The sequence below is a fragment of the Aythya marila genome, assembly GCF_965140915.1.
Source record: "Aythya marila genome assembly, chromosome: 24".
Lineage (NCBI taxonomy): Eukaryota > Metazoa > Chordata > Aves > Anseriformes > Anatidae > Aythya > Aythya marila.
Genome location: NC_139065.1, coordinates 5,669,929 through 5,695,575, shown reverse-complemented (window position 1 = coordinate 5,695,575; position 25,647 = coordinate 5,669,929). Strand labels below are relative to the sequence as shown.

At 52.6% G+C, this 25,647-nt stretch overlaps 1 protein-coding gene across 3 annotated transcripts; it reads right to left on the bottom strand.

Moving 5' to 3' along the window:
- Positions 1-5,547: 5,547 nt before the first annotated feature.
- Positions 5,548-24,604, bottom strand: BAK1 (BCL2 antagonist/killer 1). 3 transcript variants are annotated; one of them, XM_082778241.1, is made up of 6 exons: positions 24,103-24,601; positions 20,243-20,360; positions 13,673-13,805; positions 13,399-13,542; positions 11,136-11,316; positions 5,548-10,958 (listed from the first exon to the last, which is right to left on the bottom strand). In XM_082778241.1, exons 1-6 carry the CDS (start codon positions 24,319-24,321, stop codon positions 10,854-10,856), a joined length of 900 nt encoding a protein of 299 aa, XP_082634367.1. In that variant the 5' UTR covers positions 24,322-24,601; the 3' UTR covers positions 5,548-10,853. The 3 variants fall into 3 exon arrangements, with proteins under 3 accessions (XP_082634367.1, XP_082634366.1, XP_082634368.1); XM_082778240.1 differs by having other exon boundaries at positions 13,673-13,808; positions 24,103-24,596; XM_082778242.1 differs by lacking the exons at positions 5,548-10,958; positions 11,136-11,316 and adding an exon at positions 11,901-12,385 and having other exon boundaries at positions 13,673-13,808; positions 24,103-24,604.
- Positions 24,605-25,647: the final 1,043 nt, after the last annotated feature.

Here is a 25,647-nt window from a genome sequence, read left to right as displayed (position 1 = left end):
GTTTTGTAATAATGCCTTAATATAGCACTTTAAAATGCGTTTCAAGGTCTTTCCTAAATGCAGAGTTGATTGAGAAAAGCTATTGCAGTTTCAAGTGATGCTCTCACTTAAATCAAGTTCACTTTCCTGTGCTGTTATGCCCTGAATTACACTGGGGCACACTTGAAGCTAGCCAAGGCTTCATAGTAAGGGCACAATATTCACCATTTATGAAAAATATGGGAAGAGGATTTTCCTGTTGGTACTTCCAGAGGAAAGCCATAAAGAAGGGCAGCTCTTACCTTCCTGGGCTCTTGGAAAAGCAGCCGATAACCTTCAGCCCCCGAGATGTGTTTTCTGCAACTAGAAAGGAAAGCTCTCAGATATTTCGGGGAAAGTAAGACAAGCACCACCAGCAGGCATCGAATGATGAACTCCAGGAGACTGCATGCCTTTATTTATTCCTAGGGCAGGAGAAAATATCCCTTCCTGCACTCAGGCTGGCCAATGAAGCCTCCTGGCTGTGGTTTGTGACATTCCTCTGGCTCCTGCTAATGCAGCGCTGCTGAGCTGGCTGCGAGAGGAGCTCAGGGTCCCTTGCCAGGGCTCTGCCAGGTCTGAGGACTCGGCAAACCCTCAGCTCGCCCAGGGCTCCATAAACACAAAACCTGCATGCAATACTTATTGGGTGCATTAGGGAGGGAGGGCATAAGTCAGCTTCCAAGTTTTTTATTGCTGGTGATTATGGATGAGGAGCAAGGGCAACAGCTGTCTTGGATTTTCCGTAGAAGCCATTTTCTACCCTAATTTATTAATTCAAGGCTTCCACGAGACCTGGGAAGTAGCATTATCTCTAAATCTGCATTTATTGACTTTTTTTTTTTTTTTTTTTTTTTTCCGAGTTAAGGCCAAGATTCAATTGACTGAGAAATTTACATCAAAGTATTTTAGTTTTTCTTTTCTTTTAATAAAAATGCCATTTGCACCAGCAGGGAAAACTCCCGTGATTGCTTCTTTTCGGCCAAAATATTTTTGCTGAGAATTATGAAACTGTCAAAATACATCAAAACAGTGCTTTGAGAAGTTTTTCTTAGGAGAAAAACTATTTTTTTCTGCTGAGTTTCTTCAGCCTTTGCAGAAATAGAAAGTGAAAAGGTGAAAGGATGCAGGGGCTGGACAGAATTCACAGTAAAAGGAAAATATGGGGAAAGATTCTGCAGAAAACAAAGGTTTTTACTAAAGGAAAAGAAACCATAACATTTGAAAGGTAAGACTTATTTTTTCACTTTTTCATCATTTTCTTGAGTTAAACAGCCCTAATTTTGGTACTATTGTCATATTGGACCTCCATTTGGTTTCTGCTAGCGAGTCCTTGCAATCCTGTCTCTTCCTGTTTTTTCCCAGATGCAGGGATGTGTGAGTGAAGTGAATATTGCCTCATGGAGCAAATTCACCAGAAAATGATGGGAGAAATGCAGGCAGGCTTCTTGAGACCCTTCCCTGGTGGGTTCCTGGGCAGCTGGGGGGCGTTCTTCTTGGGGTACCTTTCCCCTGGGGTGATGTCCCTCACATCAGAACAGCAGCATCAGCCTCTGCAGGAGTGTGGGCTTCTCCACCCAGCAGCAAAGGTACCAGCTGTGAAGCCTAGATGGGATGAAGCATGATGTTTCAGCCAGGACTGATGTTCAGTCGTATTTCCCCTAGAAATATCTGCATCAGGGAGCAGCGAAGGTGAGGATGCTGCAGGAGTGATGCTGCTTGCAGATAACAAAATGAGACTCTACAGACTGCTTAAAGGCAAGGCTCAAAGCCCGTCTGAGCAAGATGCAGACTGCCAGAATTTTGCTGGTTTTGTGGGTCTGCCTTTCCCTCTTGTGCTGGATGCTGGAAATGGCTCCTTGCTTCTCAGACAGCTGCCCTGCTGCCTTGGCAAAACCATGCTGCCTGGTGCCATGATGGTGGGATCACTTTGTCTTTTCAGGAAGCACAGGCCATTACTTGTGTTGTCATTGTTTAGCTGTAGAGATACTTCTGCAAGGAAAAAGGGCTTAGGAACAACTTGTGGTACTTGTCTGTAGCTGCACTGCTCAAAGAAGGCGTCATCTGAGCCACCCAAACTTCATCCCCTTTCAGCTTTCTGACCTTTGGTCCAGGTTCTGCAAGTAAGTGAGCCCACCAAAATCACAGGTGTAAATCCCCCCGGACGAGCACAATCAGCACATGGTAAATGCCAGGGTACTTCCCTTGACTATTCCAGTGGACAAATTGACTGGCAGAGATGTGGTTCAAGCAAATGTGAGGGCATTTTAGGAAAGAGGGAGCTCTGAATTAGAAAAGTGACCTGTGTAAATGTAGTGTTGTGGTTTGCTCTCCTTCAGTGACTGGTGTAAGTAAAAAGCTGAATTTGTTTCTTGCTTTGTGCTGAATCAGGCCTCCTGATTTAGTAGAAGAGGTTCCCCCTTTTGCAACAGATACCCATCCAAGGGCACTGAATTAACTGCAGTATTCCCCACAGCCATATGACGATAAGGGTACATCTCAGTGGTATATTGCATGCAGATGTGAAGCTATTCTGCCAGAGCTCCAGCTTTGATCCTGTGGGGCTGCCAGGGAAGCAGAGCAGAGCCTGGCTGCACACATGTCACAACTGTCACGGCTGCTGGAACCAGTGCACCTCTGCCCATGGCCATGCCTCCAGGGCTGGCTTCCCTTTGGCCAGCCTGCACCACCATTATTCAGGGAAAGTTGGGAAGATTTTCGAACAAGGAGTGAACTGGAGAAGAATCCAGATCTCTGGCTGCCAATTCACAGCATGGGGAAAAAATAAACATAAATAAAATAAATAAATAAATAAGTAAACAGTTTGCTGTGAGTTCTTGCGGCACTGTCACAAAGCACGACTGCTGTTGGAGGTGCTTGTGCCAGTTCTTGTCAATCGTGGAATTTTACAGCTGTGTGTCCTCACTTCAGCAGGGAGATGAAAGCCAGTTTCCTTCAATTCATTTGTGCCAGTGCAGGCCAGTCCTGTGTGGAATCCCAGGTATCGGTGATAGAAATGATGCCTGGCATGAATGGATGTGAGTGAGCCCTTGGGAGGAATTGTGTCCCTGACATTGCAGTGACAGCATGCTGATTTGTAGCCAGAGGCTAAGAATCTTCAAACGCATCCCAAATGAAGGAAAACTGCCTGGAAGCTAAGGATTTGTACTTAAAAAAAAAAAAAAAAGATGATAAAAAACAAGTGTGATTTCCCAGCTTCGGCCCACTCTCATTTCGTGCCCTGGAAATGATCCAGAAGGACCTTTATTTCCACAAAACTCAGGGTTGTTCGGAGTTTGACCCATTTTTAGAGGTATGGAACTTGTCTCAAATACCAGATCTAGATTTAGATTGCCACCGTATTTTGGATTCTGGTTTAGGGTCAAATCTATATGAATGGCCAAAGGCAAATACTTCAATAATATTGTGGCCTTATTTTTTTTTTCTGGTAATTTAATTAGGAGCTTGATCTGGTTTTGGGGCAGGAGACAAAGCGGATTGCAGGAGCAGCTCTCTTTAATTAGGGCCATGTATCTGTTGTTAAAGTTTAACCTTTCCTTGCATGAAGAGGCAAAGGCAGCGAGGCACAGAGCCTGGGCAGGGCGTTGCATGCAGGCTGTGCAGGGGCAGCCAGGTATGTGCAGGGCTGCGTGACTGGGGATCCTCTGATCATGCTCGAATCTCACCCCAGCAATCTCAAAGTACCAACTGGCACTTGTGTGATATGGCTATTTATAGAGACCAGGAACTAGAGGGTAAGTATTTATTTACAGTCTGATGCTTAATCTACTACCGAGTGATTGTCTGGAAAGCCTGAGCCCCTATTTTTTTTATTTTATTTTTTTCCTGCTGCGATTTATAACCAGAGCCCTCATCTCCTCTCCTGCTCCTGGTGTTCACATATCCATTCCCCAGGATTAATTCTGCAGAAAATGAGTATGGCCTGGGTTCAGACCCTGCAGCACCTTCTGGTCCCAGCTCATCCTGGCAGGCATCTTGCCTCATTTTCACTGGCTGGCATTCAGAAGCAGAAATTGCAAATCCAGGGCATATGAAGGGGAATGGCATGAAACTGTCACTGCTCTGTTGGATAGGCAGACTTGTTTGCAGTGGTGTGGGATGGGGCAGAGAAGCGGATGGGAGCTGTTGAGTCACTTAGATTCATTGCTAAGTGGGCTGAAAGACAACTGCTGTGCTGTTCTGCCTGCTGACAAAGCAGAACTGCTCCTGTTTTAAGTCACCTCTGCTACCCCAGAGTCCTACAGTGGCCATATATCCTGCCATCACCTACCTCCAGCCTTTTCTGAACCAGAAACCAGATGCTTGTCAAGGTTGGGGATAGGGATCTGGAAGGATGTTCTGTGTTCATCAGCAAGGACTGATGGAGATGGGGACATCTCCCCTGCTCCTCTGCAGCCACCAGCACCTGCCTGGGCTCCGTGTGTCCCATCACAATCAGAGCCCCCAGCACCAGGGCCATAATGATGCTGTGTGCCCTGCTCTGGGGGTGGGAAGGTAAGGGCAGAAGTGGCAACCAGGTGGCAGTAAGCACAAGGGGGATGTGTTAGTGCTCATTACTGAAGCTGGAGCTTTTTAACACTGTACACAGTCCCACCTGTCCCACCCCAGGTGGTGGTGGTGTTAAAGCAGTGTATCTCCTAATGCCTGCTTCTTTTACCCCATGAAGGTATTGCTGGAGCCCCCCAGTACCAGTAAGGATAGCTGCGGGAAGCTGGCATCCAGGCTGGCCCGGGGAGGTGTGGGAAGTGGGTAAGCTAGCAAGATCCATCTCAGGGCCAAAGGGAGCAACGTAGGGAAGAGAATGGTTGAGGACAGCTGAGTATGAGCCTGTGTGCTGCCTTGGGGTGTGGAAAGAGAGCGGGTAAATGTGGCAGAGCCTGGGGATCTGGGCTGGTGTTTGGGAAGGGCTGCCCAGGATGGTGGCTGTTGCAGGAGTGCTCATGCCCCAGTTTCCTTGGGGCATCTTTGTGCCAGCTTCTGCTGTGTGCTCAGCGCTGTGACTGCTCTGTGAAGGTGGTAGCACCTCCCAGTCTCAGCGGTGTTGGACACTTCTGATAAGAACATCAGTTTCCTTTCACTTCCCAGAGTGTTTTACAGCAGCCGAGAACCCTGCTGTACGCCTCTGTAATGGATTTTTCTCTAGCAATTTCCTATCCTTATTGCTTCTTGAGGTGTGGACACATCAGAGATAAGATCCTTAACTTCTGGGCAGGCCAAGGGGCTGATCAGACAGACGATTACTGCTGCTGTCTCCTTCATCCCTGCAGCACCTGCTCTGATGGCACTGCCTTGGACGGCAAAGTGAGGTTCAGAAGCACGTTCCCCTCCCCACCTAGCTCTTTATGCTAGAAAACATACAAGAAGGCCTGATCTCCCTAAACTAATGGGGAAACTGAGCCTGCGACTGAATAGCTCTTGCAAATTTTTGCAAAGGAACCTAAAATGCACAATGAAAGGAGTACATCTTCCAGGAAAAAAAAAATCAACACATCTAGAAAGCGCTGCATGTACCTTTTTTTTTATTTTCAAATATATATATATATATTACATCACTTTAAAACAGAATATTTGTGAAAGAAATGCTTTTGTGGTAAAAGCAAGCCACCATGTTCCACACAGCCCCTTTGTCTGTCCTTTAAACCTGGTCTGGTCTGCAGGCAGCTCCTTCTGGCTGCCCCTGGCACAACCTGTGGCCTGCCTCCTCCCTCTCCTCCTCCTCCTCCTCCTCCCACTGGAAAGAAAAGGTGTTCACCAGCCCTTTCCCACCCCTCCAGAGTCAGTGCAAGGCATGCTTTTCTGCTCCATCATGTACCCCGTCTTCTTCCTGAGCAGGGCTTCCTGGAGGGGTACAGAAAGGAGCTGGGGAGGGAGCTGTGTGGAGCATCGTGTGCTATGCTGCTGCCAGAAAGGCGAGGAAGAGTGAATAGAGACAGCGTGGCTTCAAGTATATGCATAAACCTATCACACAGAGCTTCACAGAAGGCTGCCACCAGTCCTGACCGCAAAGACACTGGTCTCTCTGGGGCAGCGGTCCTCGGAGCCTGAACCCTGCTGTTCCCTGCGTTTGGCAGGGAGGGTTTGGGCTGTTGGCTCACAGCATGAGGAACAGCCACAAGTGAGGGGATGTGCTGACAAGCAAACTGATAGCTCAGGCAGCTTCCTCCATTCAGGAGAAAAGAGCTGGGGTGGAGGGGGAATACACCATGCCCTCAGATTAAACTCATTAAATGAGATGCTCTTCCTCCAGCTTCTCACCCCCTTTTTACAGACCCATTATTACCAATACAAGTTAAATCTCCCTGCCCACCCACAAACACACACTTCAAATTGAAGGAAGAATTTTCTGTCTGGGCAACTCTGTGTCACTTAGCACCTCCTCTGGGCTGCCTCTGGCACAAAAGAAATACCCACCAGAAAAGCCCCAATTTCCTCTCTGAAATCCTTCATGTGCAGGGACCCAACAGAGAGGGACTGGGAACAGCATCATGGAGCATGTGGCCTTGACCTTGATCAGCAGCCCTGGCTCACACCCGTTTCCAACACCTCCAGCCCTGGGGGCTGGAACCACTGCCTGCAACCCTCGTTGCTGCTTCTAGGGTGCACCTAAGCCTTCACCGGGCACCACGATGCTGAAACGATCCCATGTAACAGATCCTGGGGCTGGGTGGAGAAGGGAAGCAGCAGGAGCCTTCAGTTCCTTTCCCTACCCAGTATAGAGTCAGGCAGGCACAGGTGCCAGCCAGTACAGGTATCACAGAGAGCCAGACCTTCCCGAAATACAGCCCTGGCTTGGGTCACTGCTAGACAAATGCCACATCTGCTCCAGCTGCTATGTCACCACCAAACCCTGTAGCAATTCAGGTGTCTTTGACAGGGGCTGAAACTTTCCTTCTCACCCGTTTGAGCCAGTGAACAATCCCCTCCTTGTGAGCAACCAGAGCTGAGCCTTCTGCTCTCCTGCCTTTCTTTTCCAGCTGAGGGTTTCCTCTCCCTGCTTCCCTTGCTCACTGGGGAAGAAACCAAAGCTTTGGGGGCAGCCACGCCCCAATAGCACCATAGTGGCTAGGAAGGTGACAACAGGGAGAGCCTGCCAACCAGTGCATTACGTGGGCTTCTTTTCATACAGGGTATCACACGTGGCTGGGTTGCTGTTTAAACACAGCTTACACTGCTTAAAAATATTGATCAGGTCTTTATCCTTCCAGAAGGAACTGATTGATTCAACCTTTCAGGGAACATTTGGGGTTATTTTGAGATTTCTTTTTTTTTTTTATTTTATTTTTATTTATTTATTTATTTTTTCTTCCTTAGAGCTCTTACTTCTGTAGTAGGGATGCACATTTTGGTAAAAAGGGCTCCTGACACTTCCAGCCTGAGCTAAAGCTGCCTGCACGTAGCCCAGGTGCCCTGCGGTGCCTCAGCCAGGCCCTTCCCTGAACCCTGCCTTGTGGGACTTTGAGGTAGATTCCTGCTGCAGCTCTTCAGAGAGCCCACCGGCCCTGCAAAGAGCATCTGCTGGGGAGGACAAAGCCTTCTCACCTTATTCTGCCTTGGGTCCAGCAGCCCCAGCCCATCCTGCTCCCAGCAGCGGTCAGGCCCCGGCCCAGTCATGTCTGCCCTTGCTGCGTGCCAGGGCCCGGTGTGCGGCGCAGCTCTGGGGGCACAAACCACCGGTCACCTGGCCAAAGAGGGGGCCTGGAAGCAGGATTTTCCCCCTGTGGGAGTTCAGCACCCAGGTGGCTGTGGCTGCAGTGCTGTGGCCATCCAGTGACGGGACGCAGTACTACAGAGCAGCCACCCATTCACGTTCCCACTTTGAGCCTGTCTGCTCAGCCATGGTGCCAGGAAAGCTGGGAGAGGTGAGAGCAGAGCGAGACGACGTGCTGATACCCTGAGGCAATCCTCCCTGCAAATCCCCTGAGGAAATAGCTAAAACGGAAACTTCCCTTTGTACAGCACCTACATCAGAAGTTCCCTTCTCAGTCCTGGTATCACAGACTTTACTAAGGCTTGATCGTCTACCATAAAGCTGAAAAATTACCTTTATTTAAATGGCCCTACATCTGAATGTGGTTTGCAGGGTGAAACCCCTTCTCTGGAAGATGAGAATAAATTACAAGCAGCATGACTTTCTGTACTAGCAGAAGTACTCCAATCTGTTAGAGTTCTTGGAGTGTGTCAGTAAAGTAGTGAATAAAAGTTGATGTACTGTTTTCTTTCCAAGGCCCTCTGGAAAAAGTCCTGCTGGAGACATAACCAAATCAGACAACTAGAGGACTGTGGCAGATCAATAACGTGACTGATTAAGAGAAAAGGAAAATAACAATTATCAGTTCATTTTCGCTGTGGCAAAAAAGCTCCATCTGGTGGTGTTTTCACCCAGAAAAAGAAGGTAAGCTGGCGGAGAGGAAACTGCAGATGATAACACTAGGTTGTTCAGAGTGGTTCATGCCAGAGAAGAGTCAGGAAATCTCGAGATCTGCTCAAGACAATTGAACAGGTGGCAGGATGGTAAATGAAGCTGTGTGTGGATAAATGCAAAGAAGTGCACTTGCAAGGGGACAGATAAACTACAGGGGGGTCAAGCTGCTCACAGAGCATCAGCACAGCTGCAAAACCTGGGCACAGACAAACCACTGCAGGCTTGTGCTGCTCAGTACATACATATTACAAAGAAAGCAACCCAAACAGATATATAGCGGAAGAATATTATAGTAAATATTTTAATGCCTTTTTAGGGAGTACAGTCCAGGACACTCCACCAGGGATTGGGATACTGCAGAAAGTGATGGGCACAGAAAGACTGATATGGAGAGAGGCCAAAGAGTTTGCTATTCTTTCGTTAAAAAAAGAAAAGGAACTTGAGGGACATAAGTGATACGAAGTTATGGCTGGTCCTGCGCTAAGCTGCAAGGAGGAAGGCTGCCAGGTGTCCTCTGTCTGTGCTTTGACAGGACACAAAATCCCAAGGGAGAGACATTGAGGAAAAAATCCACCTGAAGACAAAGGTAGGAAGTAATGACACGGTGAGGTGATAGAGGAAGGTTTTAAAAACACGACAGCCAGGTGTCTGCCAGGAACACCTTTGGTACAGTGGGGCAGAAGGGCTGCTCCCTCTGCCCCCAGTTTGCCCACCCCAGTGACCCTAGGCAGGGCTGTGGGTGAGCTGGGCTCTGCCCTGCCACCGTGACCCCCCTGCCAAGGGGATGAGCCAGAGCAAGGGCAGTCGTGGTCCCCCAGCCCGTTTTGCTGTAGCAAAGCCAGGCGAGGTCCTGCCATTGGGGGGCAGCCCCAGTGGGTAGAGGGCTCAGGCTGCTTATGCCTGTGGTGCTGCTCCAGCCCTGGGGTCCCTCTGTGACAGGAGAGGAGCTCAGGCACGGGTCCATGGCTCATTTCCTACCTCCAAGGTCCTCCTGGCTCCCTCCCCCAGCTGGCTGAGCTGCTCTAGGAGCTCAGTGATGCTGGAATGGCTCAGACAGGGCCAGTCACAGTTTCAAGCCTTATAGTCACCTGGAGTAAAAAGAACAGATGGAACTAAACCATGCAATCTGCACTGGAATGCTCTCCCTATTTTGCAAAAGTCAGAAAGATTGGAGATCGAGCGGCACCTGCTTGGGTCCCTGCCTCCCCCAAAACTCATGTTCAAGCATTAGTCAAGAACAAGGTCAAATCCTTTGCTGAAAAAGCCATGGGTTACCAGGGCAGCGTGCTGTACCCTGCTGTCCCCACAGCCCTGACGTGGCAGCCCTAGCTCAAAGAGGACATAACAAAGAGCCTGTGCAGGGGTGAGATGCAACCAGTGCCTCCCAGTGAGAGCAAGGGAACCAACTGGTCGTACTGGGGCTGCTCACGTGCCACCGTGCAGTGTGCTGGATGGAAGCAGCCAGCAGACTGGAGGGAGGGCAGGCTGCCTGCACACTCCCAAGTCACCACCCCACAGCTTTTTAGTGTTTGGAAACCTGCCGCTTCCCAAGGCCTGCTGGCATGCGGCCTCTGAACTCCTGCAATGGCTGGGGTACAGGCAGTGAGGCACGACTGCGGCCCTGGGACCAGCATCAGCCATGGGATGCTGCAGGTTTGGGCTCTGGGCTGGGGCAGGGGAAGTCTGCCTGTGCCAGCACTGCTGGCTGCTGCCATCGATTGTCAGATAATAGGTTGTGCTCCAGTCACCATGTTCCTTTAAAAATGGGAAGGGGTTGCTTGCTAAAAGGAAAGGGAAAGCTCAAGTATTTGGGCTTAGGAGCACGGAGAAGGTGAAAGCAAGCACCACATGGCTTTCTAACACTGGCTCACCCCTTCAGGGACTTACAACCAATGCTTGGAGCAACCAAGGCTGGAATCCCTCTTCGAATGCAAGTCTGGGCTAGAGCCAGCAGCAATGGGGGAGCTCTGTGCCTACCCCATAGAGTGTCTTAGGAACAGCACAGAGTGGAAGAGACACAAGACACATGCACAGATACGCCCACGCCGGCATTATCGCAACAATGCTTTTGTTCCTCCAGAGGAGCCTGTTTTCCTGCCTCCCTGTTGTGGGCTACTGGGGTCACGGCGATGCTCCGTCCTCAGCAGTGAGGCTTAAAGCAGCCAACAAAGTCAAACCTTCCCCCCCTGCTGCCTCTCTCTGTAGCTCCTGGTGGCATCGCTGCAGGTGGCAGAGACCCTACATCCTGCAGCGGGAGGGTCACGGGTCCAAGCTGTGCTCTCTCCCCCCCAGAGGTTCCTCAAATCGCCCCCCTCTCCTGGGAGACGTCAATGCAGGACAGAGGTTTGAGAGAGAGCTTGGCCGGACCCCCCAGTCTCTGCCCCCACGTTGGTCAGGGCCTGAAGAAGCGTCGTACCACTAAATGCCCCACCATCACCAGGGCCACCACCGCCAGCATGTACTTCATGTAAACATTGTCCAGATCGAGTGCAGCCACCTGACGGGAAACAGAGAGTTAGCAGGGGGAGTTAGACCTGCCTGCACCCTGCCTGGGCCGGCCTCCTGCTCTGCCCACGCTGCCGGCCCCACCAACCTCAGCTGCACCTTGGAGCCCATCAGCCTCCCCTTGCCCCCCAGGTCCCCCAGGGCACAAGCCGTGACCCCCCTGGCTCACCCATCCTCCCTGCTGGGCGATCCACTGGGCGATGCGGTTGCGCAGCATGAACTCCGTCACGTAGCGGGCGATGCGGCGGAGGAAGCCTGTTATGCCGTGCTGGTAGACGTGGATGGCCATGCAGTAGCCGAAGCCCAGCAGTGCGATCACCCGGCCCCAGTTAATGCCGCTTTCAAACAGGCTGAAACGAAGCCGATAGGTTTGGTTAAATCGCCCCCAAAAACTGCTGAGGCTGGCTTGCCTCCCTAGTCCTTGAGGCGCATCCCTGCCGCCTGGGCAAAGCCGTGATTTTGTGGCCAAGCAACACATGGCCACCAATAACCTGACGTGCTTTCAGAGCAGAGCAACCACAGCCTCGGCCACAGACACTGACACAGACACCCTAGCCAGGTGGATTGGGGATGTTGTAGGAAAAAAAGGAAGCTTCCAAACCCTGCACACACAGCTACAGGCTCTGAATTGCTGAACTGATTCCACCTTGGGATGGCTGTGGCTGTCCTGCCACCCTCCTGTCCATTCCATCGTTCCCTCAGGTCTGTAACCAAATACAAGGGTATGCTGGCTCCTGTGAAGAAGCTCCTGAGCTACCTGGGTTTTCACAAGCCAGGGTGTTAACCCCAGCAAGCTGGAGCAGGTGCCACTTTAAGTTGGCTGTAGGCTGCAGCAAGCTTCGAAGCTGCTGTACATGCAGCTGGGAGCAGGAACAGCAGCCCAAGTACGCCACAGCATCCCAGGCAGAAGGAACAGGATTTTCCCTTTTCCTGCACACACCCCTCCCAGACCTACAGCTGACCTCGCCTTCAGCTGATGCTCCCAAGGGCTGTGGGGCTCCAAAATACATCTAAGTTGTGTCCTAGTGTTCCTGATTCCAGTTTCAGCTGCTGTGGGCACAAATCTGCCATGTGCAGGTTTGGCACTGATTTACCTAGATGTTTTTTTTTCTTGTTTTCCAGCAAGGTAAGCAAGTAGGAAAAGAAAAATAAAATCAAAAATAAATAAAGAAAAAAATAAGAAGGGGAAAAAGAAAAGTTAGTGCTGCGTTTTAACCTGGTGCTGCCCCAGCTGTCCCTGCACAGCTGAAGGGAGCTCTCCTCTCTGCAGAGCCGGTCGCAGAGGGCGAGGGAAGGAACCACGAGGGAAGGAACCACGAGGACACAGGTAGCACAGAGAGAGGGACAGAGGTTAATTTACCTGTTTGCGGTGCGTTAACCGCCTCAGGGTGGCAAAGCGGTGAAAACAGCGCAGCTTGGCTTCCCAAGGAGAGGGGAGCAGGAAGAGGACAGAAGAGAGGCAGTTAGACAACACACACCGAGCAGAGGGTGTACGGGGACGGGTCTGCACCACAGGAGCTGCCAGAGCCCGGGGCCAGAACCCAGAAAAGCCCTGTCAGGGGTCTTCTGCAGGACCCTGGGCAAACCCTTAAATGTGCACGGGGTCTTGGTTTTCCTATGGACAAAATGCAGGGAGAGGGGTGAGGACTGAGCCCCTCAAGGCACAGTTGGAGCATCTGCAGCCACCTCGGTGGAGCCGGCGTAATGCTGCAGAGTAAGGTGCCTCAGGACATAGACACGAGCCTGCATCTGGTGCAGTCAGGGCAAAAAGTTATCCAGCTGTTTGCATCTCAGTCCTCATCCCGTTGCTGTGCTTGAAGTGGGAAAGCTGGGCACGCGTTGCCTGCACCAGACAGCTGCAGGCTTTTGGGGCATCCCAACATCTGGAGCCAGCCCCATCCTGCTCCAACCGGACACCACCATGGGCAGCAAGCGTCTGCCCTTCCCCAGGGCTGTGTTTTCTTTGTGCCCTTCAAAAGCTTGGCCCTCCAGGACTTCCAGCCACCAGCCAGGCAGTGCTGGGACCAGCAGCAGCTATGCCTTGGTCCGGGGCTGGTTGTACACCTGAATGGGAGCTGGGACGTTTGCTTGGCCCCACTTCCCAGCCACTTTCCCCAGACTTTCTGCCCCCAGACAGCTTGAACAAGGACCACCGCTGCATGGCCGAGGGGATAATGTGTGAAGACTGTGCCAGCAGGAGCATGAGCAGAGGCAGAAAACGCAGGAGCCTTCATGGTGAGCTTGGACAAAGCTCAAGGCAGGGATGTGGATGGAGTTTGAACCAACAGAGTCTGTGTGCTGCAGCAGGGGTGGCTGCTCTGGGCTGGGGGACAAGGTCTCAATGGGCTGCACTGCACCCAGTGGGACCTTTTCATCCCTGCCCTCCTCCAGGAGAAGGTTTCCTGCCTGCACCAAGGGCGCTGGCGCCTTACCTGGAGGCAATCGTGATGAAGTAATCGTAGGCGTTCTCCTTGGTGGGCTGCAAGGATTTCAGCATGTAGCGAAACTCAGCGTCGTACCGCTTGTTAATGTCATCGCCGATGATGGCCAGGCGCCTCCCCACCAGGCTCCCGGTACTGCCCAGGGGAAAAATGGCATTACAACAGACAGGCCAGGCTTCCCAGTAAGACCAGAAGCAGGTCTGTAACGGAGCCTGGCCTGGGGCAGGGTAGAGGGATGTGCGTGCACTTGGTGCCTGAGTTTTACCTGCCCAGCTCTTGCTGGATCTCCGCAATCTCCGGGTCCAAGGGCACTTCTTCCCCGCTCTCTTCTCTCTCCTGTTGGTAGCGGTAGAAGGCGTAGCTCCGAAACACCTCCTCGGTTTCCTGAGCCACCTGGTCTTCTGAGAGAGACAAGGGGAAGAAAAGTCGAGGGGGCAGCTCACCTGCTCACTTTCCCCAAGTTGGAAAGGGATCACACCTTCGTTTCCAGCCTGAATTTGTGCTGGCCTGCTCAAACATCTCCTTTCTCCACGTGCATCTTTGGCGGTGCCCTCCCATCGCAGTCTGCATCCTTTCCCTCACCCTGTGGCCCTGCGTCTCATCCCCAGCCCCTCTCCCTTGGATGAACACCCAAATGGTGCTCGCATTTCCGCCGGTCGCTGCTCTCAGCAGCCAGCCAAGCCCTCTGCCAGGGGTCTGCACAGCATTTCAGGAGTCCCCAGGACGTGACAAACGCAGCCAAGTTTGCCTCTTCCCTTGCAGTTGCAGGGGACTGGTTGGGGTTCACAGCTATAAGTGAACAGCAGAAAGTAACGCAAAAGCAATCCAACATGGATCAGTTCTCAGAAAGCTCATTTCGATGCCAGACTTGTTTCTTGGAGGGGCACGGGCCACATTTGGATCCTTTTTTTTTGTCCAGACATAGGACTATCGCCACACACATTGCTGACATTCAAGCTCTCCCCACGTGGCAGCACCTCTCTGTAAGGGAACTGTTCAGCAGAGGCAAATTCAGGAATCCTGGACCCAGACCCCAAGAGGCAGAAAAGCTCAATCAGTGCAGAAAAGCCTCTCTCAGCAAACAACGCAGGGTTGTTTCTATTTAAATGCCACCCATGACTGTGCCCTTGCGTGGCATCAGCAATGACACAGTGACCAAAGGTTAAACTGGTCATTTTGGTATAACTGATAATAATTTGGCTGATTCAATCGCTCACTGCCAGTCTCACCTACACCCATCAGCGAAGAGGCCAGGGGATGGTTTGTGCCTTGTGCACGGGCTGCCGGCAGGAACAGAAAGATGAGTTTTTCGAATAACTCAGAAATCATACACCAAAAAGGTAGCTCCTTGTCTTGCACTGGCAAGCAGACAAACAGCCCAGCGAGGGGTTTGAACACAGCCGTGTGCGGACCCCCAGGCCCTGAGCTTTGTTAATGAACCCACGTGGAGGCAACGATCCCTGGGCATGGAGAGGCTCTGGGCTGTGAGCTGGTGCTTGTGCTGGGTTTGGGTGCCGCAGCTTCCTTCCCTTGCTCTCGTAAACAAGCAGGGTTTGGCACGCCAGCTATTTGGGGTTCAGCGGGGGCAGGCACCCAGGCAGTCACGTCACCGGCTCTGACAGTGCGCGCGAAAACCGAGCTCAGGCAGGAAATGAGTCAGGAGCAAGTGGCAGCGGCAAACCTGCGCCATCTGGATGCTGCTTGGGCTCAAGAACTGCACGTGGGGCGTGGGGACAGATCCTTCGAGAAGAGGGCAGCACCTCTTCTGTGCACCCTGTGCTGCTCGGGGATGGGAAAGGGTCTTGTTGCGGCTGGGACCTGGAGCAGGGAGCCCCCAGTAGGCGTCCCGGTCCAAAGGTACCATGGTGACCGATACCTTATCTCACGCACTGCATAGCTCCTGGGGAAAGTACCTGGTCTGTCACAGGGTGTCTCTGATTAGAGCGTGGTTTCAGCTAGCCCGGGGAATGTATTCTGGCTGGAGGAACACTCAGATTTACAGCACTAGTTTAGCAGCCCGGGATTTGGGGGAATCAGCTCTGAAGTCCAGTTAATGCACTTCTTCCCAATTTCTTTTCTAAGTCACAAAATATGTACATGACAGAAATACCACAGGCACATCCACAAAATCTGTAGGGGACCAAAATACCATGGCACATCTGCAAAACCTACAGGGGACCGAAATACCACAAGCACATCCATAAAATGTAAGGGACAGAAATACCATGTGCACACCACAGATTCACAGACATCAAACAAGGTGCAAAGCACTGTGCACAGTTAAAGCAGCAGCAGGACAGCAGGACCCCGCAGACCTGCGGCTTTAGGTGATGGTTTTCAAGGTGCACTGGGAGCACACAACCATCAGGCAAACCTGCACCAGCAAGCGGGGCAGCTCGTTGCAGCAAACCCAGCCAAAACCTGGCCCCGGCATCCCAGCACATCCACCCACCAGCCTGTGTGCACGGTTTTCTGGCCACTTGCATTCCAAACACAGCGATGCTACGGGATGGTGACATCTCCACGGCCCCTGCACAGCCCCTGGGAGATGGACCCAGCCCTGGGTAGGGTGGTGCAGGGACAGCAGAGGACCTGTCGGGCGGAGACTCGGGTTACAGGGAGTTTGGGCTTTGTAAATAAAGGTGAAGGGAAGTGACAAGCCCCTGTGGCTGTGTTTTCAGGGGACTGTTTTTTGTTTTGTGGGAGCAGGTTTATTTGGCGGTAAACAAATCCAACCTTACTAGGAGCCAAGCAGGGAGCAGTAACCAGAAAACGAAACTGACTGAGTCACAGTTTCAGTGAGAGGCAGAGTAAACAAACTGCAAGAACAAAAGAGGAAATAAGCGTACCCAAAAATCCCTGCTTTTAACTATCCCAGGCACTACTTTTAGTAACATGAGGACAGGAGGATGTGCCCCTTTTTCTCCCATATGCTGAAATGCAGCACCTACTGGGACCACCTCTGGGTGTCCCCCACTGGAAGAACGAGGCTCTGGATCAGGACTTGCCACGTGGATGCTCAGGACCAGCAGTGCAGAGCAGGCTGGAGCTCCTCCTGCATCTCTGGGCTCCTGGGGCAATACCAGGGGGCTCGGCATCAGGCAGACTCCGTGCTGCAGGGGAGGACTCTGCTCCGCTTGCCTTTTGCCGAGTGGTGACCCCATCATGCTCGGTCCCCAGCACCCAGGCCAGACCTGCTTCAAGAGCAGCCCCTCGCTTGGATTCTGCTTTCTTTCTCACTGTTCCTCTCTCCCGGGGTGCAGCTGGTAAAAACTATCAGCCTCAAAAAAATCACCCCTCAGATGTCATTACAACTTAACAGCCCTGCTACAGGCTGCAATAGTGACAGATGCAACCTGGCAGCGTCCCTTTTGAGCTCAGGAGATGGGCAATAACCACAGTAGCTGTCCGCACAGAGACTGATATCCAACTGGGAAACATCGGCTGGATCCCAAGGGAGAAGACAGCTCAAGGGATCAAGAACAGTCCCTGGAGGTTTTTGCTTTGAGGGGTTGCAGTTGCAATTCAGGTGTGGGACAAGCAGCATCTGCATTAAGGGAGTTAAGCTAGCTTCCACCCGGCCAGGCAGCACCTTGTGTAACCTACCCCTGTCATCAGCAATGGCATCTAGGATCAAAGGCTGATCAGCTTAAAAATGCATCGTGCTGGCATAACCCTGCATCGCTCGAGATCAGAGCTTCCAGACAGGTAAATGAAAAACTGCCTTCCCCAGAGTCATCTGCTAAGGACAAAGCAACTCCCCTTGCTCTGTTCTTTACAGAAAATATCTTCCCACCCAAAAGAGGAGCGAGATCCTCAAAAAGCCACCACACAGAGCTACTGGGCAAACACCATTGGTTTTAGGATTGAAATTTCTCTATTTATGAGGGAGATTTTCTGGTCCAGATCCTGGACTGAAGTCAAGGAACCTGCTTTAGTTCAGGGGGTGCCACCCCAGCAGGGGCTGGGGGCCACTGCATGGTCTTGCTCGGGTACTTTGCTGCCCAAGCTGAGACCTGTCCCATATTTGCTGATCTCTGGGACTGCAAAGGGAGGCAGGGCCCCGTGCTCGGTGGGATGCCTGAGATAGGTGGGCATCAGCTCTGGCCCAACAGTGTTTTTAGAAGTGATTTTTTGGAACATCCTTTTCAGGCAGGAATAAAGGAGCCATAAGGCACTTCCAGAGCAGGGCTATTCCCTTGTGCAGCCATAAGAAGGATGACTTTTTTTTTTTTTTAATGGAAATCTCATATTGATGGGAGATGCAGTTCAACAGGGAAATCCAATACTCAGTGTCTGTTTGTGCTGGAGATGGGACCTGCAGGGGCACCAGAGCAAAGAAAAGCACGGTCAGTTTCAGTTGCTCTACAGAAACTTTGAGAGCCTGGGCTTAAACAGGTCACTTTTTTTTCCTACTCATTTTGCAGGTGGTCTTGGAGATGAAGACATGGAGGTACTCACAGACGCATGACTAACCTCTCTGAGCAACTATTTATCAATTCATCATTTCTTTCGCATGCGATGTCAAGTCCACAGCTAAGATAAACAACTAGGGACCAAGCCGTACACCTCTCTGAGTTTGTTATGTGAGTATTAAGCACACAAACAAATGAGAAAGCCCAGGTAATCAGAGTAAGAGAGCAGTTGCCAGTTTAGCACTGCAAACTCTGAGTCAGATGGCTGGGTTTTCCAGGCACAACCCTGACACAGCAGACATCCTCACAGAGCCTTGTTCCAAGTCTCTGTCCACTTCCCTAGCAGCAGAAGCAGATATAGCACCTACACCTTTCTCAGCAAAGCGCTTTGGGATTCCAGCTAATGTGGCCCATACAGGAGCTAAGTGTGACTGCACAGATAGTATTTGCACTTGTCCTTCTTCACTGTAGGGGTGGTAAGCTGCATTTTGCACAACTACCTGCAGGTGTGAGGACAGCCATGTCCATGGGATGTCCCGTGGCATGGGATGTCCCCCTGACCTGAGCCTTAGTGTAGTTATCCCAACCATTCCCAGAGCTGTGCGCACACCCTGGCAACATGTCTGAACAGGGAAGTGCCACCAGCCCCATTTTACAGATGGGAAATGAAGTAGGGCAAGGTTAACGAGTTAGTTCTCTGAATTAGGAACTCCACTTCCTGAGCTCAGCTTAGTACTGTTGGTGCTGGGCCTCCCAGCCCTCCTGCAATGTTTGCTCCCCTTTGTGTGACTGTTCATGAATTACATTGTTCCTCCTCTTCATCACACACTGCCACAAGGCTCCTGCCTTCATCTACAAAACCCTAAAAATACAAGAAGCGTGGGTTGCAACCCAGCCTCGCAGAAACACCAGCATCTTGTCCCTGCCCTAAGCAAGGCCTGGTAGAACAAGGGATCAAGACAACACTCAAATCCTTGACCAGCAGAGAAATCCCTTTGCTCCCTATGCATCCAAAGACAAACAAACAAGGCAAGCAAGCCCTAAATGAAAACCAGGCTTAATACCTGGTGACAAAAGCTTTCTTCCACCCAGTAGTCCCATAGCACGTGTTGTTAGAAGCTGCACATTTTTGCTGTCACCTGAGTCCATGTGGCTTCTCCCAAAGAGGTACAGAGGGATCCTCCAAATTCCAGGTGGACCCCTGATTTTTGGGAAACAGACGGGTACCAGTATTGCCAGTAAGTGTTTGCAAACGTACAGGAAGTGTGACTGTAAAACTGTGTGGTTAGAGTTCAGGGCCCAATCCTCTCGCAGGTTTTCACATCAGCATCTCATAGGCCTCAACAGGAAATCAGCATACGTAAACAACTGTTCTAATTTATTTATTTTTATGCCTTGTAGACTTTGGTAAGGGAAGGACAGTTGTGGTTTTGTTGTTTTTTTTTTCCCTCCTCTAATGTGTTCACGCAGGATCCAGAACAAATGGTACTCCGAGATGGAGAAGAGCCTGGGCTGTACCAGAATACAAACAACATAACCAGGCCCATAAACCAGCTCTGAGCTGGATCTGGACTCAGACACATAAACAGTTAGCTATAACTTCTAATCTCCAGTATTGACAGAGCAGCGGTGACTCAGCCTTATTTACAAGTCCACCTGCAAAACAGGTTAAGAAGCCACCCGAATTGAACACCTCACTGTGCAGCGGCATTTTATCAGCCGGGGACAAAACGGGAGCTGAGGCTTTTCCCAGCTTCCTTTCGGTCCAGATCCCAGTTTCACCCATCAGCAGGCAATGCAATCACACCTTCTGCTGGGCTCGGGATGCATGGGGAACGGGAGGCACCGCTTCTTGCCCTTCCTGACCCCAAACTTTTTGTCACCGCCCTGACAAAGCAGAGACCCAACTTGGTCCGGCAGCCGATGCTGCACGACTGAAACCGCTCGGCACAGCACGTTCTCCTGCCTGCTTTAAACCTCAAGTACCTTTCGCTCGCTTGTGTTGGCGGAAGGGAAAGTAAATGACACCCAGCACCTGTGGCACATTGAGCAGCCAGCTGGGGCAATTCACCCCACGCCCAAACCTCCATGCCTGCACCCAGCTGGCAGCAGACCCCAGCTCTCAGCAGCTCCCTGCATGCTGTTTGCTGCATGCTTTGCAAGCCCCCTTGCTGCCCACTGTGCTAGCCCAACACCAAGCATCTCCCAAAAGCTCTGAGTGTGTGAACTCAGGAGTTCAGTTCTGCATAGATGGACAGAGCTGACTTCTTATCCCAGCCCTGCAAAGCCCTTGGAAGAGTGAAAAAACATCTTTTCAAAGAAACACAGCAGGAAAAAAAAACAAGCAAACAAACTAGAAAACCACAGCTGAATGAATATGCTTCCTGCCCCAGCCCCAAATAGCACATCCCCCTTTTTACCTGAATTGAGCTCTTGTGACAGTCTGCGCCCATTGCTGCCCTGGCGTCTGTGGGCCCTCGGTGGGTCTCCGTCGTTCCCTGAGGCCATCGCAGAGATGCTAGGGAGGATCAGCTTTACCTGGAGAGGGGACAGACAGGACGTGAGCCAGGGTATGGCCCATCAGCAGTCACACTGGAGACCTCTTGCTCCTTCCCACACCTCTCAGGTCAGCATCACGGGGCCCCTTTGGCTGAGTCAAGGGCTCAGAGAAGCACTGCTTGCTTTTATCTCCACGAGCAGCCTGGCTCCTCCCTTCCCTGCACTTGCTCCCTCATGGTCACACCGAGTCCTTTGGCTAGATTTCTCCTCTCTTCCCATCATGATGTTTGCAGACAGTAATATGCCACAATAGGAAAGTCACCCAGTGCCCTACCCCGCTTCCCCACCCTTGCTGGAAACCTACTGGCTGTCCCATGACCCAGAAAGTGCTTCTCCAGCCCAAACAATGGCATCATCTGCAGCAGCTTCACACTGGGAAGAAAAGCAAAACCCCAGCACCAAGGGCTGCAGGGCTGCCGGGTGCTGAGCCACTGCATTCCCACTGCAGCCAGCCTGAGCCATGGCCATGACTGCTCAAGAGCAAACCAAGTTGTGACCACAGCCAGCTGCCCCAGCAACAACGCCAATTCCCCTCTGCAAGCACCTCTGGCTCGTTTTCCAGAATTTCTGCCAGTCTCTCTTTTCCTATACCCAGATTCCCTAACTTCCCATTCCTCATGTCTTCCCAGCTCCTCTCTGAATAAGAAAATTAAACCAAGTGTCCATCTCCAACTGCTCCCGAGCTTCAGAGGCAACCTAAAACCATACCTGTGTTTAGGGCTCTGCAAATTTCTCAGCAGCTGCTTTTACCCCCTGCTCATCACACTGACATCACCCCTGGTTTGTGCAGAGAAGGAAGTGAGGCTGCCTGCTTAGGTCGGGGTTAGATCACGGCGGTGGCTTGCCTTTTGTTCAGCATGCCGGTACATGTTCCCCAGCCAGGCCTTCTAATAGGGCTGTGCTGGTGGGTTTTTCTGATTTGCACCAGCTTTAAATTTGTGAGGACACACTGACACACAAAAGTTTAAATCACATTCTGGCCAAAAATAAATCACGAAAAAAAATGTGCGGGTTGCAGATAAATAACCACCTACATCAAGCTTAGGAGTGCAACACCTGGGCCAAGCTTACAGCCTCACATTGATTATTCAGAAGAGAAAAACAGAGATCATAAAACAGATCGTGAAGTGAGGTATGCAGCCAGGGTGGGATGAGGGGCTGGAAATGCAAAGTTTATCAGCCTGGCTTCGAAAGCCCTCACGTATTTGCATATCTGCAGCCAGGGACTCTGAGCCCTGGTGACACACAGATGGAGGTGCTGTTTTTTCCTACACGCCTCCGAGGACAGGATTTCCCTTTTCCTCCCCGACCTCGTACATCGCCATCCAAGGAAAAGCAGAAAACATGCTGAGGACCAGTGGTGGAGGCCGGGGGCGGCAAGGAGCCAGGCTTTGGAGCAGAGGAGGGACGGACACGGTGCGGGCAGCTCGGCGAGCGCCTAGAGCAGCCAACGCACACTCAGTGAGGCTGAAGTCGCAGCCCACCTCCCATATGAAGGCTTCAAAGGGAAGCAAGAGCAGACTGGGAGCAGTTCTCTGTCTGTTTGTGAGTAACCAAAGCAGGAGGAATTTATTCCGTGCCTCGCAGTGCTGCAGCCCAAGGCTGCGCTGAGCACAGTGCTGGTCGTGGATGCGTCCAGCCAGAGTTTAATCGCCTCTGGAGCTTTTACAGCACGGGCTGTTGATGCAGCCGGCCGTATTCACGTGGCCTCTGCCCAAACCTCAGCCACCAAGAACTGTGAATTTCTGATGTGGCTCCGACTGCTCCATCTGAAGGATGTCTGGGGGAACACCCAACTCCGGAGCCTGTGCCGCAGCTGACTCATGTGTTGCTCCGCACTTGTTGTCTGCCAAAGCCTTTGGAAGTGAGTGTTGCAAGCTGCGACTGGGGCCATAGAGGAACTTTCATTTTCAGTTTCCCTCTTAATATAGTTTCTTGCAGCGCTTTCTTCTCTCGCACTGCGGGGCACCGCAGCCCTCCTGCGCACATCTGGGACCAGTGGCCACATCCCTGTCCCCTGCGTGTGCCGAGGGGCTGCAACCCACTGCCAGATGGGACCCAAAAGTCCCACTCCTGCAAACTAAATGAACTTCTGAGCTAGCTGGCCGCCCACCTCTGCTGGGGCCAGTGCCTCAGCCCAACCCCTCCGGTACCCAGAGCCCTCATTCCTCCTGCTTCCTGGTTGCTGCCCTTTGGTTTGCCCCATTCCCTTTGGTTATGAGAATGCTGTGCCAGGAGAGAGCAGGGAGGGTGTGAAGGAGGATTACGACACCCAGATGCTTAAAGACAGCCCAAGGCAGCAGAAAATGAAGGTCCTCCAGGGCTTGGGACACAAAGGCACGGGGAGGCTGCAGGGCACTAGGAGCGGTGTCTAACTCAGCAAGGGGACAATTCACCTCCACCCTGACTTTTTGCTCTTGTAGGAGGCCACAAAGGGTTAAAAGGAGCAGATAGCACCTGAGCTGTGGATTTAGCAACACTTCTGATATGGCACAGGAGCCTTATCTTTATTAATGAGCACGTGCCAAAGGATCGGCCTTCCTGCAGGCTTCCCTCGTAAAAAGACCTTTGCCTCAACTGTTCCTCGGTTCGCCCTCCCTCACTCTGCTCTAAGGTCTCTGACATGCTTCCTGAGTGCCCCCAGGATGTGCCCATCGCTCAACTTCTCCCAGCTTTTCTCCCAAAGGACAGTGCCCAGGCAGCAGGAAAATGCTGGGGCCAGCCCAGCAAGGGAGGCTGATTTGTGGGGTGCAGGAGGGCAGGGAACCCGCAGGAACAGGATGGGAGCAGCCCCAGCCCCCCAACGCATTATGAAAATCTCGTTCCAGGAAATGCATGGAGTGTCCCCTGGGAGAAGCATTTCACGTGCCTGGCCCCCAGCCCATGCAGCGATCCCACCAAAAAACAAGCGGCAGCAGGACCAGAGGACCCCAACCCCTGCTCGTTCAGTGCAGAGCCCCCTCCTCCCCTGGAGAGAGCAAATGGGGGAAGTTCGCCCAGTTTTGTGCTTTCCTGTGCCCACCCAGCCCTTGAGCCCCACGGCAACAGCTGTTGGGGATGGGGACCTTGCAGCCACCCCCCCCGTGTCCTGGTGGTGCTGAGCAGGAAACCATGCAGCTGAGCCCATGGGGCCACACATGTGATGCCCAGGGCTGAGGTCACGGCTTGGAATGGAGCTGGCCTGGTGTCACCACGGTCCCCAGCCTGGCATGGCACGGCTCTTGTCACCGATGGCCCCCAAAAACCCCTCTGCCTGCCTCCCAGCACCCGAAGCTCAGCATGGGGGTGCCGGGAGGGCTGTCACGGCCGTGGCCTCACGAGGGAAGAAACAGGGGAGGAGAAAAGAAAAAAAAAAAAAAAAAGAGAGGAGGGGGAAAAACGCCAAAAAAAATGGAGAAAACATTGCCAAAAGAGGCGATGTTTGCTCTTCGGGGCAGCACTCAGCACGGAGCGAGACCTTTCAGCCCTGACCCGGAGACCACTGCCCGCTGCATTACGCCGTGTAGTTCAAATCTCCCGCACCAGAAAAGTGCAGGATGAGGCCCTGGGTCTCTGTCCCTCCCCCCCCCCCCCCAACCCCCTCCCACCTCCCTAGGGTCCCCCCGGTGCATTTCAACCCCCCCAACCCCCGGCAGCGCTCAGCAGCCCCGGCCCAGGGGGGGAGGGGGGGGAGTTGGAAGGAGCATCCCGGCGGAGGCTGGGGGGGGTCCCCGCTACTCACCGGCTCCCGGCGGGGTCCAGGGGGGCCGGGGGGGTCCCGGGGAGCCCTAACACATCCCTCCGGGGAGCTGCCCCATCCCCGCCGCTCCCTTCCTGCCTCCTCCCCGGAGCGCAGCGGCGCGGCGCGGGGGAAGGAAGCGAGCAGGGCCGGGGAGGAGGAGGGAAAAGAAGAAGAGAGACCGAAAAAAAAAAAAAAATTAGAAACCCAACCCCAGACCATAGATGCAGAAGCGGAGCCGGGCAGGGCTCAGCTCAGCTCCCTCTAGAGGCGCCCTCCCCGGCCGGAGCGTGGGAAAGGGGCTGCGGCAGTGCTTTGAGCAGCGCCGTGCACCCAGGGGATGCTCTTGGGGGGCCTGGGGGGGGATTTGGGGGAACACGCCCGGCTGGGGGCACCCTCCGGCTGCGGGACACCCGGAGTTCTCTGGGTGCTGAGCCCAGCGGTGCAGGGGTGGTGCGATGCACCTCGGCACCGTTTGCTGTGATTCCCTGGGTGTCTGCATCCCCTGTGGTCTCCAGTGTGGGTTTTTTTGGCCTTTGGGAAGGCTGCTGGTTCGCTCTCTGTCGGGTTCTCCTGGCAGGTAGGATCAGGAGCTGCGTTAAAGCCCTCAGGCCATTTTAGGTTTCCAGGAAGAAGCTTCCTTTTTGGGCCACCAGGCCAAAAGGGTCAGTGGTGGCAGAGGTGCCTCACACCTGGGAAAGCTGAAATCCACTGAGATCAGAAAAAAAAAAAAAAAACAACCAACCAACCAAACAAAAAAACCAGGGCAGCTGGAGGAAAGGGCGCAATTCACCCTAGAGAGCAAGATAGCTTTGCAGGGGGTGGCTATTTGTCTCAGCCCCAAAGCTTCCCCAGCTTCTTCCCTTCCCCCAGGAGGCTGCCAAGGGCTTCGCTGCTGGGGCTGTGAGCTGCCAGATAAGCAGGGGTTTGGGGCCGGTTTGAATGCTTGATTGCTAATTATCCAATTACTTGTCTGCCCCATGGTAGGAGCACTGCTTGTGCCCTGTGGGATGTTCTTTGCCCAGGGGAGCAGAATGAAAGGATTTGATGAATCCCTGCTTGAGCTTCACTGGGGAAGCAGCCCCCAGATGCAGGGGGCACAGCCCTGGCTCCAGAGCTGCCCTCACCCCCTGGGCACCAGCAAAGAGCTGGCTGTGATGGGGGAAGCAATGAATGTCTCCGGTGACCTAGGGGACCAAAGGCCAGGAGAGCTGTGCCTGCTCAGAAATGGCTTTTTGGGGTATATGACCATAACCATGGAGCAGAGGAAGGTGAGGCAGCAGCTAACAGGGCCTGTCCCCATCAGCCTGGCAGGCAGGGGTCTGCCATCCTCCCAGAGAAACACCTTGACCTGGGGGTCTTGAGGCCCATCAACCTTCATCCTGTGGTGGCTTTTCTTGTGCACAGCTGGCATTGTCTGTGCCTAGTTTCAGACTATACACCAGCACAGGCACTGCAGGGGATGAATCCTGTACAGGTGAACCCTGCACTTGTCTCGCTGCAACACTGCCTCAACCTGGGTTGTTCCTCAGTTCACCACCGTTTCAG